The sequence below is a fragment of the Silene latifolia genome, chromosome 1 (assembly GCF_048544455.1).
Source record: "Silene latifolia isolate original U9 population chromosome 1, ASM4854445v1, whole genome shotgun sequence".
NCBI lineage: Eukaryota > Viridiplantae > Streptophyta > Magnoliopsida > Caryophyllales > Caryophyllaceae > Silene > Silene latifolia.
The window spans coordinates 6,773,989-6,789,835 of NC_133526.1; the positions used below are offsets into that span (position 1 = coordinate 6,773,989).

Below are 15,847 nucleotides of genomic sequence, written 5' to 3' on the forward strand. Positions count from 1 at the left end.
CCGGCCAAGCCGAGGCGGAAACAAAAGGGGCGCTCAATTAGGAATACAGGAAGACAACTCTGGCAAAGATGAGATAAAGACCTCGGCCAGGCCGAAGGCGAAAGAAACGAACTATTATTAGAAGATAAGTTACAAGTAAGATTACAAGTGAAAAGAATACAGACGACGGCCGTCCCCACAGGGATAAGCCGAAACACAACCTACCAGAGTTGTACAAAAAAAAAAAGCAAAAGCTACAATTATGTTCATGTACCAAGAGATAGCGGGGAGGAAGGGCTGAGTAATTGGCCTCCGAACAGTGAAGGGATCTCGTGTAAACTTGTTCTCATCAAAAGACATGGTAGTATGTGAGGAGCTGAAAAGATCTGTCAAACTTGCTCTCCTAAGCCTGTTCTGTCTTTGCCATCGATGTCGGTAGCCGCATCTTCTTCGATGGGCGACCCAAAGAAACTTTTCTAGCAACCTCGGCCTTGGCCTCGGCCTCGGCGCCTCACCGCCCTCATCCTTCGGCTTCTTCCTTAGCCACCCTAGCCTTCTCGGCCAGAAGAGCGCTTTCTCCACGGCCGCCTCCCTCTCCATCTTCGCCTTCACCGCCTCCTTGGCCTTCTCCACCGCGGCTTTCTCCTTAGCCTCGAGCTTGTCATCAAGCGAGACGTCGAACCCGCCCCACACGGAAGGAACCATCAAGAGGGAAAAGCTCCCGATAACTTCCCTAGCAGCGTCTTGGCCAAATCCCTAACTCGGCGCACGTTTGGGAGCATGACGGTTTGGAGCATCTCGATGTCCACCTCCTTTTGCTTGATGATGGCCTCTTTGCCCCGAACCACCTCCGCCCGAGCCTTAAACAGGCCCTCGGACTCGTTCCTCTGCTGGAGATAGAGGTCGGCACGCCCCCTCGAACAAGGTCACATTTCCTCGGCGGCTTCGCGGCTTCACCGCCGCACCCTCGGCCTTAGCCCTCTCGTGAAGGACCTCCTTTTCAGCGTCCTCCCTAAGTTTTCTCTCGGCCAAGAGCGCCTTCTCGGCTTCTCCCCTAAGCCTCTGCTCATTGAGGAGATCCAGACCGCCGACCGACGCACCACTGCTTGGTGGCGTTACGCTCATGAACAGCCCGAGCCACGGCCTTCTCTTGCTCCATGAGACGAGCACCGGTAACCACGTTCCACCTCGCCAGCTCCCTAATTAGCTTCGTGCCCTCCTCTATAAGCTCGGAGACGGAAGCCTTCTGGGATGAAGGGACGGTGGTGACAATTTGACCACTAGCCCGCGGCTGAGGGACGAAAGCCTTCTGGGATGAAGGGTTGACGGTGGCACCTTGACCACCAACCTGCGCAGAGGACCCCACCGCCTGCTGCCCAACGTGAGCAATAGCCGACTGCGGCTGGTCTGCAGAAATTCAATTAAAACATCAGTATCAACATTGACTTATCAGAAACACCTAATGGCACGGCTAAATTTAAGCCACAAGCTAGATAGGTACCATGTTTGGCCTTTTTGACCGGAGGAGGCACTTCCTTGCCAGCGGTAGAAGCTGTCCCTTTCCTCTTACGGATAAGGGGAGATCCCTCTGCGTCAGAGTCCCCCTCATCGGGAATATCAACAATCTCCACCTTCTTAGGGGAGGGGATGGGAGTTGGAACCGGTGTCGACGCCGATGCCGCTGAAAGCTTTGTTTTCCGCGTCCGACGCACTACGCCGCTAACAACCCTCGCCTGCGCCTCCTCCTTGCTCAAGACCTTCAGCCGCTGTTCCATAAGATCATTCGGCGACGTCCTCCGGTCATGGGTTAGAGCCTGGGGATGCAAGTTAGCAACGGTTTTATCTTTGTGCAGCCCCATTCTCCGAAGAAGATCCTCAGATAGGTCCGGTCCAAAGTGGTCTGCAAAAGAAACAAAGCAAGAGTCAAGTAGAGGAAATAAATCGAAGTTCGAAAAGCAGGAACATTGAGAGCGGCGATGGGCCTCACACCGACCCCACTCACCCCGTGCTAGGGCCGGTATGAGGCCGACATAGCAAAGCGGCTCATCCTGAAGAATGATCTGCGTCGGGGGAATCCATTTTTTCGGCATCCCACTCTTGTCCACCTCAAAGAGCCTCATTGTCAGCCTCTCATCCTCCTTGAGAACGACCCTGCTGGCATCCATTTTAAGATGTTTCCGAGTGACCCATCTGTCATGCTCCGCCCTAGTCTCACACCGCAAATTAACCTGGTGCTGGAAGGAGGGCAGCGGATAGTCATCCAACACTTTAACGTACACCCACCGACCTTGCCAGTCCTTGCAAGAAGAAAGTTTGTCAACAGAGATATAACCCTGCTCCGTTTGCACACTGTACCATCCAACGCGGCCAGGGATTGACGGTTTAAGATGATGAAGTCGGCGGAATAAATTCACCGTCGGAGCCTCTCCCTTAAAGAGACAAAGCCAGACAAAACCGATTATGGTTCTCATAGCTAGCGGGTGCAGTTGGGCAACGGCAACGTTCATGGCTCTAATTATGGCCATAACGTAGCCATTCAGCGGAAACCGGAGCCCGTACTCCAAATGCCGCATGTATACGCCAGTATAGCCCGGCGGAGGACAACATACGGCCTGACCCTCCTCAGGGATAACAATTTCGTATCCCCTACCAAAGAAAAAATGATCCTCGAAAAGTTTCCCGCCGGAACAACGGGCAAGCTTACGGGACCAAGCACGGTCAAGACGGATCTTACAGACATAGCCGTGATCCATGACGTACTGTCTCCCCTCACTAGGACGAGACCTTTCCGCATCATCACCAAAATCATCACCAAGATCACCAAAAGAGTCAGAATCCTCCCATTCCTCCAGAATTTGAGGATCAACTTCAGGAGAAGGGGACCTAGGGCCCCCCGACGCAGGTTTACTAGGTCCAGCATCAGCAGAAGACATGGTTCACAACAAATCACTAGCAAGAAAAATAAAGAGTTTGCTTGTTTACCTTAAAGAAAAAACACTCGCCGGATCAAATACTCCAAAGATTAAGAAGATGAAGACAACCCTTGAAAGTTTGGAAAGATGAAGATTTTGGAGAAAATTTTCGAAAATAAAATGGAGGCCAAAATCACGGAATAACTGCCCTATTTATAGAGAGAAGCCCATGAAGAAAGACCAATCAGGGCACAGCCCATGAAGCGTCAACCAATCAGCAAACATACACGTGTCAGACATGCAACCGCGGGATGTCAATCGTTGCAACAGTTGAATGTCAATCAATGCAAACAGTGACCAAGCGTCTTCAACACGCCCATTCACATCTCTTCGACTGTTCATCTCCCTCAAACAAATTCCTAGGTATCTAGTCTCCGCCGGCCACCCGATCAACCAAGCTAGGAAGCACCGGCCGGGGGCAATCAAAATCAACCGGCACTCTCAGCCCTGGTCTCGGCCAGCGTCATGTTCTTTTCCACATCGGATACCCTTTACGCATCCATGTGGAGGGGGGATATGATATATGGTACGGCCTAACAAGAGCCACGCCGATACAGAAGAATTTGCGAAATTTACTTAGTGCAGAATATATGCTCAGCATACATCGGAGCCCATACCACGGCATAGACTACGCTGGGGGCAAATTGATGGGGCATATTCTGCACCGCTGACCAAGTCAACACACTGAGCAAGGTCAAAGATATCCACAAAGAAAGTCAACGACTCGAGACAACCTAGCCGATCTGACCCGTCGGTAGGTTAGCCAGGTCTCGGCGCGACAACCCGCCAAAAATGGACACATACCCGCGTACTCATATCCAAGACCCGTCGTAGGCCCGCCATAGGTCCATCGGCCGAGGGTAGAACGGTATTTCCACCGATAGCCACTTGGCCACTTGGCCACTACGTGACAAAAGGTGAAAGCCTATAAATACTCCTCAACCTTCTTTGAGGAAAGGATCCCACAACTTAACCTAAATACACTATTCATCTGGTAATATCTCCCTTATCTCTCTACAATACATATCTAGCCAAGTAACACAGCTTAATCCTTTAAGTTTACTGACTTGAGCGTCGGAGTGAGTACGCTTGGCACAAAGCCAAGCCCTCAGTTCGTTCATTGTTGCAGGAGAGGCCGAGAGGGACGATAGAAGCACGAAGGGTTCAACTCAAGACATTATTCTACAAGCCACGGGTGGTAACGATACTTGTTCTGAAATTACACCCGGAACAATTGTGAATCGAGCATGAATTAGATCACCTATGATTAGACCTGTTAAAACCTAATCCGACCGTAACTTGACTCGTAAATAACCCACAAATAACCTGGTTTTTTCAACCCATACCCAGAAAATACCTGAACCAATTTTGACCTGTAAATAGGGGGTCGGAACCCGACCCGTAAGGGGTTGACCGTTGCTTAAAATTGATAATGTCAAATGGTATTAACTTGTAAAATTTTAAGGAAAAATATTTATATATGGGGTATGCCACGTCATCACCCTGGTCTATATGCCACATCAACACATCAAGTGTGTGCCATGCCGTCACTTTCACATATTACGTCAATCCGTATTCCAAATCAGCATTGCCACGTCATCACTTCGGGCCACATGCCACATCATCACGTTAAAGTGTGAGTCACGTCATTACTTTCACCGTATTACATCGAATCGCATTCCACGTCGGCACTGCCACATCATCACCTCGACACATGTCACGTCATCACCTCGAAATGTGTGCCACACCGTCACTTTCATCGTATTATGTGGAATCGCACTCCACGTCAGCACTGCCACCTTATCACCTCGGATCGCATGCCGCGTCATTATTGTTATCTTATTTGAGTCCCACTGTCGTACTTAGCGAGTTAGTGAGGGTAATGATAATGGTGATGAGGTGATGATGGCGAGAATGATGACAATTAAGTTGACTAATACAAGTAAGAGGAGACAAAACATATAAATGGTAGGAATTACGATATAAAAGAAGTTTTAAAAAATGCAGGAAAAAGTTATTGATCGACCTGTTTATTTATCCTAACCCGACCCGAAAACCGTATCGACTTGACATGTATTTTACGCGACCCGAAATACACTCGACCCATGTTTTTCCCGAAACTACCCGGCCCATAACCCGCTTGTTCGACCCATTTGACAGGTCTACGTGTGATTAGGAAGAGGTATAATGGATCGAGGTATAAAATCCAAAGTTTTGGATATGAACTCGATTTTGATGATAGGTCCAATAAGTAATTGGATAGATTGATCTCGCAAAACTTGATCAATTCCTAACCCTGAGCACGGATGGCAATTTGGGCCGAAAACCAAAACAAAATTGACTTGAAAGAAAAAATCCGATCTAAACGACCTTTTAAAATCCATACCCAATACATTATTTTACGGGGTTTTAAAACCATATCCAAATCACTACGGAGTATTTGAAAACCCAAACAAAATTCGAACTAAACCAATCAATTTCTTTTTATTTAACTTGAAATTTCGATTTTTGTCATAAGATGATTTTTTTATATAGTCAAATCAAATTTCGATTCGAGTTTTGTATTATATTGTGTATCGCCATTAATTTAGATGGATATGGTTTTAGAAAAAGTATAATGGTCGGGTATGAATATTAATGTTTCGGATATGGACTGGTTATCCAATTAGGGGGCGATTGGTTCGAAGGGAAGGAATGAAATGGATTGGAATTTCATACCATTGTGGTATGGATTCTAAACCCAATACTTGGTTTATATTGTTTGGTTGAACCTTGGAATGGAATGAAATGTTAAACATTATGAAATGGAGTTGGAATCTTGGGTTAAAGGTTGGGTATGAGATTAGAGGGGGTTGGAATGGATTTAGAATCCATTCGGATTCCTAACTCCATTCCAAAATGACTCAACCAAACACTAAAATTGTTATGAAAAATTATTATTATATGGATGTCCATATCTTATAGGATTATAAAATATATTATCTTATGGAAACTCTACCATTGTAAGTGTATATATACCCCTCATAATGGAATAAAAATACAGTTTTGTCTCTCTTTTCTCCTCTCTACAGTTCTCTCTTCTCTTTATTTCACAAAAAAGAATGGATTAAATATTTAGGGTGCTGATTTTCGCAGTACACATTTTACTCATATCAGTACACTATTGACAATTATACCCCTCACATTTCCCCCTTTATTTTCTCTCTCTAGTTTATTTATAATTTTACACATCCATTTTCCTACAATTTTACGCATCCATTGTCCTTTTACCAGCCTAGTATGTTCGTCAATCGTCGCCCTAGTGATTTGCCGACAATACTACACATCTATTTTCCTGTAATTGGTTTACTTATTTTTTATTTTTTTTAAAATGTATAGTACATGAACTGATGAACAATAGTCAACGTAGTACACACAGTACTTGTTGAGTTGTTAAATTGCCGCTAGCGCCGTATGTATAACAAACACCATCCCACAGTACCACTGCCACAATGATGATCTCATGTCGATGGCAGATCACCGTCGAACCGCACCGACACCATTGTCGTCATATGCTGCACCACCACCAACCGTATAATCCACCATACCCCATTAATGATTAGCCCTTAATTAATTTAGACATAAATTCCAATTAAAAATAATATGTAGTCAATTTAATTATTAATATGGGATTATCGAGTTAAATACCTCATCTTCATTCGAATAATCGGTTATAGTTGAAGAATTTTGAGGAGGTTATGATTAAGGTTTTAATAAGAGAGAAGGTAGAGAAAATTAGGTTTGATTTTTGAGTAAGGGTAGATAAATGGAAAATTTAGTGTAAAAAGTACTGTAATGAGTAAAAATCGTACTGCGAAAATAAATTACGAATATTTAAATCCATTCCATTCCAACCTCCCCAACCAAACACCCCTTAGTAGTGAAATGAGTTTGGGCCTCCCCTTAGTAGTAAAATGAGTTTGGGCCTTGCAACACCCAATGCAATTCGATCCATTGTCATCAACTCACCCGTAGCTCCTTTCTAGCATTTTTTTTTTTTTTTTTTTTTTGAGAAACCCAAAGCGGGTTAAATCATATCAGTCCGTCTTCCAAGTTTCCCTGCTCTTATTTCCTTTGTTCTAGTTATCTTTAGTGCTTTCAGTTTAAGTTTTAAAACGTAATACCCTTTATTAGTCCGAAATGGTTGCACTCGAACCCTTCTTCCAAACTTTTCAACTAGTACATTTCAAAATTATATATTAGGAGTAATTGAGTATTCTTATGCGCACTAAAAAAAGTAATTGAGTATTCATGTAAATCATAATGGTTGAGCTTTTCTTATAATTTACATTTTTTTGTTATTATAAACAAAAAAAATTAATTGCAGAAATTTTTTTCCACGAAAAAGATCCAAAAAAAAAAAAAAAAGTATTCTCAGTATTAGTGAACCGATATATTATGTAAATATTCGGTGAATAGTAGATATTGTATTTATTATATATTTTGTATTATGTTCACATTGTAACGGACACCGTATATATCGGTTCACTAATACTCAGCTCTTGTTGCCCTGTCCCATTTGCTTACTCAAACAACATAGCACACTCAACCTTGATCTTAATTTTCCATTTTATTCACCTTTTCGGGTATCCTCCGTCGTCTCGCGACTCTTGTATATAAAACCTTCATGTTTACCAGCATCCATTTGACGGACTAAAACGTATTAGCATTTGGGAAGATCCTTCGGCGGAGGTAATATCGACTCGTTCGGACCTTTTCCATTGTCTACTAGAAATGCCATCTTTAGTCCCCATGTTGTGTGCACTTCTAAATGACAATGCATGAACCAAACACCTAAAATATCATTCCAAAAATTAGCAAGATTATACCCAGGCATGCGCACCACGTCTCATGATTTTACCAGCTACGCTATTTAACATCTGCATCACTTCATTCATATAAATCTGTACGAAAGTACTTATAAATATTAAAATTAAATTAATTTACCTGGATTATCAGCTCGGAATCTAATTGCAATCCAACCACCAGAAGGGACACCAATTGTATTCCTCTCGACGGGATCAACAAGATTAAACTTCTTAGGGTCCTTATTCGGGTTATAATTCCCTAGACCTCTACCAACCGCGAAGAAATTAAACCCGTGAAGATGGATAGGATGGTTTTCAGGAGATATTATTCCAGTATCTTGCAAAACCAGTTGTACAGTTGCATTGTATGTTAACCTATAAACCTTAGTACCATTATTTGTTTGCAAGTTTTTCGGTCCTGACCCCGTGAAATTATAAACATGTGGCGGGTTCTTTGGGAAATCGTCAGTATAAACTCCGCTAATGTTGAAATAATGTGCTTGAAGTAACGCGATTTTAGGCATAACAAAGGTGACATTGTTAATACTAGCCACAACCCGACTCCCATTTCCTTGTTTACAACTCGGACAAGGATTAACCCCTAGACCAACGGTAAAAAGTAAATGATGGTCGATTTTCAAAGGGACCCTAGCAGGGTAATTTTCCGAGTTAAGTGCACGAAGCGAGTCAAGGAAAGTATTAGCAACAGGGGTGGCATTTTTAGGAGGAATGCTAGTGAAAGTCGTTGAAATAGAGTTAGACTCTTCAAGGGTATTATTGTAATTTATTGTCGCTGTGGCGGTATTATTATCGACTGCAATTGGTGCGTCCATGAACGGTGATGCAGCGACTAAGTATTTTCCAATGTTTTTGTTAGCTTTAACTAGAACATTTGTAGTTTGACCCGGTGCAACGACAATGGTGTTTGTTTGAAACGGTTTGACGTATGTAGCGTCTACTTCGACGACTGTTAGATTGTGTCCTGCTACTTTGAAGAAGAGTTCTTCGTTGAGTGCAGCGTTGATGATTCGTAACATGTATGTCTTCCCACATTCGACTTTTAGGTTGAATCCCCCTGCAGTGATTAATAATGTTTGTGTAAAATGGTTTTATTTATATTTATTGTCGAAACAGTTCACTTACTAGACGACATAAGTCATCGCGTACCTTTACCAGGGCAATTGGAGAGGGGACCGGGGTGGCCATTTATAGTATGTGAATCCGAGACATTTGGTGCTAAACCCGACTTCAAGGCTTCGTTAATTACGGCTTCTACATCCGATTTCCACCATTCAGCTGCCAGGACAAACATTAGACGTCTCAAAACATAACTTTTCATAATAGTATTATTTCTAACGCGCTTATGCAAAAAAAAAAAAAAAAAAAAAAAAAAAAAAGGGACAGAGTGACGTTGCTTACCTAGTATGACGACGGCCTCTTTGTGGGGTTTCGGAAAAGGGTAGGGGACGCCGAGTTTGGGCAAGATGACAATGGCACCATGGGCAGTAGCCCTTAGCCATAAAATGTGTGCATGGTAGAAAAGGGTACCTCTTTGCCCTGTTATGGTAAAATTGTACAAGTAACTTTGTCCAGGCTGAATTGGACATTGTGTTACAAATGCTGGCCCATCAGCCCATCCTGTTCTTAGCTGTCTTATTCCGTGCCTGTATAAATATCGCAGTTCAGTTTAGTTTAGTTCAGATTAAGGCGTTGTTTTGTAAACGACATATTGACCAATTTTTAGCATATTAAAGGGTTTTAGTATGTTTGATCAATCAATATGCTAATTTTAGTGTTTGTAAACATCATATTGAAACAACGTATTTGGGGTCAATATCTTGCTTACCCTAGCATATTGATTAGCATATTGTAAAATAAGAAATTTTTCTCCATTTTACAAAGAAAACTAAGGCCTTGTTTGGTTGCTCTTTCAATTCATGGGAAAATAAAAATCCCATGAATTGTAAAAAAGGGAAGATGTTTGGTTGCCAATATTTTGGCAAAATGTAGGCATTCAATTTTCCAAAGAGTTTTGAATGCCTACATAATGGTGGAATTGAACGACCTAGCCCCCCTTAGGTAGTTCACAACTCCTGTGGAATTCAACTCCCGCATGCGTAACCAAACGACTTTTCCGAATTCATGTGAATTCGTATACAGGAAAATAATTCACATGAATTGGATATTCCGGTGTCAATTAAATTCTAACAATCTACTAATCGTATTCTGCCAATTACTAAACACTCAAATTAATTCTGCTAATTATAATATGCTAGTCAAACCTTCTGATAAAATCTGTCATTTATAATCTATTTTTACAATCTGTTTGTGTTGAAATTAATCCGTTGTTTACCAAACAGGGCCTAAGACTTTTATTTAACCGACAGAATAATACAGGAGCTATACACTTGTAATTGATATGACTAACAAATGGACTAGTCACAATAAATTGGGATATTATCTTATCACGTAATTTTAAGGTATTACCATGACATTATTGCTAATTTAACTAGGACAGATATCATACCAGTCAGCTGCCAAAAAAAAAAAAAAAGATATCATACCAGTGGATAGAGACATTGTACTTGACATGGTTGACGACCCGCACCAAGACGTTATCACCTTCCCTCGCATAGAGAGTGGGGCCCGGAAATCGACCATTCACGGTAACTATAGGCTTGCTATGGCACAACCGGGTGTAGTTCTTCGTTACAATCTGTTTTCGATAAATTATTTATTAAGATACTTAACCCGTTTTAAACTTAAATATAATAAATTCAAAAACCTAATTAACAAGCAACTAATTTTGATGCATGAACTTACATCAAATTTGTAATGGCGAACCCGTGATTCCACTAAAGTTACACCAACACATGCAAAGAAGACCAAAATCATTAAACCCTTTAATCCCATTTTTTCTAAGCTTAATTTCTCTCTAATTAATTTTCTTAACAATGTATTTGAGCTAATTATGGCTCTTAAGTAAGGTAAATGTTATAGTAATTACTAAGGTGACATGCGAACGCAAGCTTATAAAGGGTATGTTAATGGCGGATTGAATGTCATTGCTGGACAGTCGTTTTACCTTATTAGGTGATTGAAAGGGGAGCGTTCATGTCTTAGTTTTTAAGATAATATTACCAACGGAAAATGTACACCAACTTTGTTCAGGAATGTTTCATTTTTGAAGTTGACTTCAAGATTTTGGTTTATCCAACAACAATATTGTAAATTATTTGTATTATTTTGTAAAGATCAAGCTCTCCAACCAAATAATAATAATAATCCGTAACTGATAAGATAGTTGATTATATTAAAAGACTGACAAATTCACAAATTCTCATTTAAAACGGAAGTAACTGTGACATGTCGAATAACATACCACTTGTATGGATAAGAGAAACACAAGATGCTTAGATATTAGCAAAAAAACTTGTTTTATCTATACAAGTGGTATGCTATTTGACCTGTTTTATAGGTGTTGGACACGCCTAAATAAAAGAAGAAAGTTAGGCACAACTTTATAGATGTCGGACATATTTAAGGTGATATCTTTCCTCCATACAAGTGAGAACTTTCGCGTTTGAGTCCGTTTAAGTTGGGCTAATATCTTTCCTCCATTAAATCAAGTTCATGTCGGGACTATTATCGGGTCAGTCAATATCGCGAGAGTAGTACTTCCATTATATGGAACATACTTGTCCAAAGTGTGTGTTTGTGTTTGTGTGAGGACTGAGGACCACATAACCTTTGGAGCCTAGTCAACCAAGTAAGATTATATTTTTCTTTTTTTGTAACTTTGGAGCGTACTAGTCCAAAAGTGTGTTTGTGTGATCACAATTCACGAATGTCTAATCCCCCATGAGTCTTATTATTACCGTATAAGCGTGTTTGTGTGATCACGAATATATGTTTTATGAATGGCCTAAGGTTTCGACTCTAAGTGGTGGAACTGGAGAAAAGCATTGCAGAATGGAAACGACTCAAATATCAGATGACGCTGTCGCTGTGATGTACGGAACTGTGGATATTCATGGGAATCCGGCTGACAGGAAAAAAACCGGAAACTGGAAGGCTTGCCTATTTATCCTTGGTATGCCTTATGCCTTTGTTGTTGTTGTTGGTTGATTGTTTGTTTGTTAGGTAAATTCTTGAGTGTGACATGCATTGTTGTATCAGGAAGTGAATTATTTGAGAGCTTGGCAAACTGTGGAATGAGTACGAATCTGGTGAACTATTTTGTTGATCGTCTGCATGAAGGCAATGCTACTGCATCTACCAACATAAACAACTGGTCAGGGACATGCTTTATCTTGCCTTTACTTGGAGCCTTTTTAGCTGATGCTTATTGGGGTAAATTCCGGGTTATTGCCATTTTCTCAATGCTTTATCTCCTCGTGAGTTTCCTAATCACTTTTTCAACTTCATGTTTCCTGATTTGTTAATGTTAAATAAATCACAGTTTTATATAATACTCCCTCTGTCCCGGTCATTTGTTGTCCTTTTCCATATTGGGTGTCTCACTGAGTTGTTGTCCTTTCTATTTTAAGAATGAACTTGATGAACAATTTGATCATTCACGTTTAATTTGTTCCACTTGCATTTAGTAATTGACTCTTTCCTTTTTCCTTGGTCTTTGTGCCAAAACCAAAGGACAACAATTGACCGGGACAGAGTGAGTAATAGTTGGCCTCAATTATCACCTTAAGCATGGTATCGAAGCCAATGTGACCAAGAGGTCACGTCACGGGTCCAAATTCTAGCAGCCTCCAATAACTCACGAAAAGTAGAAATTCAGCACATGGTATGAGGGGGAGCCCAATGGGCACTCGAGTGAGGGGGCAAAGGGCGTAATAGGAATAAATATAATAGTTAGGAGGCTGGTTTTGGTTGAGATGGTTCATCTATCATATTGCAGGGAATGGTTGTGTTTACACTGAGTGCTTCAGTGAATGGGCTAAAGCCATCATGCAGCGCAGACGGTTGTCACCCAACAACACCGCAGATTGGAGTCGCATTTATTTCTCTCTACTTGGTTGCCCTTGGATTTGGTGCATATGAGCCTTGTTTCTCATCATTTGGAGCTGACCAATTCGATGAAACAGACGACAAAGAAAGGAATAAGAAAAGCTCTTTCTTTAATTGGTTGTACTTTACGAGCAACGTGGGTGCTCTTCTTGGTTCTTCACTGTTGGTGTGGATCCAGAACAATGTTGGTTGGGGATGGGGCTTCGGCATTCCAACTATAGCCATGGCTATTGCTGTAGTGCTCTTCTTCTGTGGGTTCCGTTTGTATCGCTTCCAGAAGCCTGGAGGGAGTCCCTTGACTCGTATTGCTCAGGTGCTGGTTGCAACGTTTACAAAAATTAAGATCAAAGTTCCCCATGAGAAAAGCCTTCTGTATGAGACAGCTGATGCGGAATCAAGCATTAAAGGAAGTCGCAAGCTGGAGTATACACACGAATTAAGGTGTGCCAATTCAAAATAATTTCATCTCTTATACTCGGTATTTTCTAAATCACTAACTCAACCAAGTGGTGTTAGTCCAGTGGTAGCCGGGTTAAACCTTGAAGCTTGCAGAAGTGCAGGAGTTGAGAGGTCCTGGGTTCGACTACCAGCTGGGGCGATGATCACTTGGCCACTGTAGCCCCCGAAGGGGGTGGCTTACATGGTCCATGTGATGGTGCGGGAATGCATGGGCCCAGGGGGGATTCAACCCACTGGTCATCAAAAAAATAAAATAAATCACTAACTCTGAATGCTTTTCCGATTCTCAGATGTTTCGACAAAGCTGCAGTACCAATCGACAGTGATAACATCAGGGGAACGCCAAACCCATGGAGGCTCTGTACCGTAACTCAGGTTGAAGAATTCAAAGCCGTAGTCAGATTGCTTCCCATTTGGGCAACTGGGATCGTTTTCTCAGCCATCTATAGTCAGATGAGCACCATGTTTGTTTTGCAAGGAAACACTTTAGACCAACACATAGGACCAAATTTCAAAATCCCATCAGCAACGCTCTTAACTTTCGACATTCTAAGTGTTATGTTCTGGGTCCCAGTCTATGACCTTATCATCATCCCGGCCTTTTCAAGACTAACAGGTCATGAGCGCGGTTTTAGTCTGCTTCAAAGGATGGGAATCGGGCTGCTCATTTCAATCTTTTCCATGGTTACAGCCGGTATATTAGAAGTCGTAAGGCTAGACATGGTAAAGAAACACAATTACTACGACTTAAAAACCATCCCCATCTCGATATTCTGGCAAATTCCACAGTATTTTCTGGTTGGGTGTGCAGAAGTGTTTATATGTATCGGGCAGTTGGAGTTCTTCTATGACCAGGCGCCCGATGCAATGAGAAGCCTGTGCTCGGCTCTATCACTCACAGCCATGGCTCTAGGAAACTACCTTAGCTCATTGCTTGTGACGATAGTCACTGACGTGACCACAAGGGACGGGAAACTAGGTTGGATCCCGGATAACTTAAATAGAGGCCACCTTGATTACTTCTTTTGGCTTTTGACTGTCCTCAGCGTAGCCAACTTCCTCGCGTATCTCTGGATTGCTAAGTGGTACACGTACAAGAAGGTCACAGCCTCGCAGGCGTAGTTGACTGAGGTTTTAATGTGTTTAGAATTGTGTATTCAGTAAACATAGTATAGAATTAGTGTGTCTGTGTGATGCACATTGCTGATGAAAACATCAAGTGTTCATTCTGGTTTTAATGTGTAACTGGTAGTATTTGTTAAACCATCATTCAAAGTTCTCCAACAGCCCAATGTTCAAAGGTGTGAAAAGTTTGGGCCTTGTAGTTTGTTGTGGTGTGGGTCTGGTTTTGCGTTTGAGCCCTTTTAAATTTAAACACGACTCTGTGTCGACTAGAGGTTTCTATTTGGTAACTAACTTGGTTATATCGAGTTTGGGTTATATCAATAAATATCATTTTTTGAGTCGGGTCGAGATGATTCGATTTCACGCTCTCATCATCTATATGTTGGATCGAGTTGGATTTAGTTAAACCCAATTAAAGTAACTTTTTTTTTAAAACAAATACTCCCTCCAATTCGCTATAATCGCTATAATGTTCTCTATTTTCCGAAACGGATTATTCAAGTGATGTTCCCCTTTCTTTTTTTGGTAACTTTTACTCTTATTTTATTCATCCCTCTCTCCTGTTACCAAACCCCACACAACTCTTTTACTCTTATTTTATTACTTTCTTTAATGTTTTGGCCCCACAACTCCTTATTTAACTCCTAATAATTCATCTATCTCTCCTATCAACAAACCCACATTTGTCCTTTATTCATTTTTCTTAAGTATTGTGCCCATCTCAAAGGGGATCATTATGATGAATTGGAGGGAGTACTACCTTTTATTTATTTCATTTTGTTAACGTCTACTTTTATTTTATTTTCCATCTGTTTTGTTTTTTCCTAATATTTTGTTATTCACCAAAACTTGGGAGGAAATGGTCTCTCACTGAGTTATTGAGAGACCAATCTTTTATACGTATTTATTTGTTTTTCGTGACCCTTTTATTATTGATTGTAACATAGTAATTCCGTAACTATTTACTTAATAAATTTACTCATTTTATCTTTAAACATAATTTATACCTATTTATTGCATGCGGCACTATTTTTTCTTGAAATTGTAAAATAGTCTTACTAAACATCTTTAGAGACTGTCTCTTTTACTCTTTGTTATTTGTTATCTACCTAACTATGGATTCTGACCGATCTCATCAAGGTTGTTGGAATATTGGATGACCAAGGATTAACTTACGATTCATCTAAGCTAATTTTAGCTCTGCTTAAGTTAGAACAAATAGAGTTGTTATTAATTATCAGTTTAACCTTAAGTTAGAACAAATAGGATCCAAAAGTAAAGATCCCTCGCACAAAATTTTAGGTTTTGTAAAGTTATACTCCGTACTAATAGACGTCTAATACCAATCGAGGAAGCAGCCGTGGTTTCAGTATTCCACATTGTTAAACCCAATTAAAGTAACCTTTTTTTTTAAAAAAAAAAAAGACTACATTTTAT

The 15,847-nt window shown here is 41.1% G+C and overlaps 2 protein-coding genes across 3 annotated transcripts; one reads left to right on the forward strand and one right to left on the reverse strand.

The window, feature by feature from the left end:
• Positions 1-7,397: 7,397 nt before the first annotated feature.
• LOC141595337 (laccase-4-like) lies at positions 7,398-10,805 on the reverse strand. The gene is made up of 6 exons (XM_074415301.1): positions 10,622-10,805; positions 10,363-10,514; positions 9,218-9,462; positions 8,966-9,094; positions 7,938-8,873; positions 7,398-7,784 (listed from the first exon to the last, which is right to left on the reverse strand). Exons 1-6 carry the CDS (start codon positions 10,709-10,711, stop codon positions 7,654-7,656), a joined length of 1,683 nt encoding a protein of 560 aa, XP_074271402.1. The 5' UTR covers positions 10,712-10,805; the 3' UTR covers positions 7,398-7,653.
• A 675-nt stretch (positions 10,806-11,480) lies between these two features.
• Positions 11,481-14,606, forward strand: LOC141595401 (protein NRT1/ PTR FAMILY 8.1-like). 2 transcript variants are annotated; one of them, XM_074415372.1, is made up of 5 exons: positions 11,481-11,567; positions 11,729-11,891; positions 11,978-12,195; positions 12,717-13,267; positions 13,576-14,606. In XM_074415372.1, exons 2-5 carry the CDS (start codon positions 11,771-11,773, stop codon positions 14,405-14,407), a joined length of 1,722 nt encoding a protein of 573 aa, XP_074271473.1. In that variant the 5' UTR covers positions 11,481-11,567; positions 11,729-11,770; the 3' UTR covers positions 14,408-14,606. The 2 variants fall into 2 exon arrangements, with proteins under 2 accessions (XP_074271473.1, XP_074271468.1); XM_074415367.1 differs by lacking the exon at positions 11,481-11,567 and having other exon boundaries at positions 11,609-11,891.
• The last annotated feature ends 1,241 nt before the right edge of the window (positions 14,607-15,847 follow it).

Bases quoted from the DNA above. Each gene is read 5' to 3' on its own strand.
- LOC141595337 (XM_074415301.1), bottom strand. From the start codon at position 10,711: ATGGGATTAAAGGGTTTAATGATTTTGGTCTTCTTTGCATGTGTTGGT. The intron at 8,874-8,965 runs GTACGCGATGAC...TAATCACTGCAG, and splicing joins CTCCAATTGCCCTGGTAAAG to GGGGATTCAACCTAAAAGTC. The intron at 7,785-7,937 runs GTAAATTAATTT...ATGATATTTTAG, and splicing joins ATTCCGAGCTGATAATCCAG to GTGTTTGGTTCATGCATTGT.
- LOC141595401 (XM_074415367.1), top strand. From the start codon at position 11,708: ATGTTTTATGAATGGCCTAAGGTTTCGACTCTAAGTGGTGGAACTGGA. The intron at 12,196-12,716 runs GTGAGTTTCCTA...ATCATATTGCAG, and splicing joins TCTCAATGCTTTATCTCCTC to GGAATGGTTGTGTTTACACT. The intron at 13,268-13,575 runs GTGTGCCAATTC...TCCGATTCTCAG, and splicing joins GAGTATACACACGAATTAAG to ATGTTTCGACAAAGCTGCAG.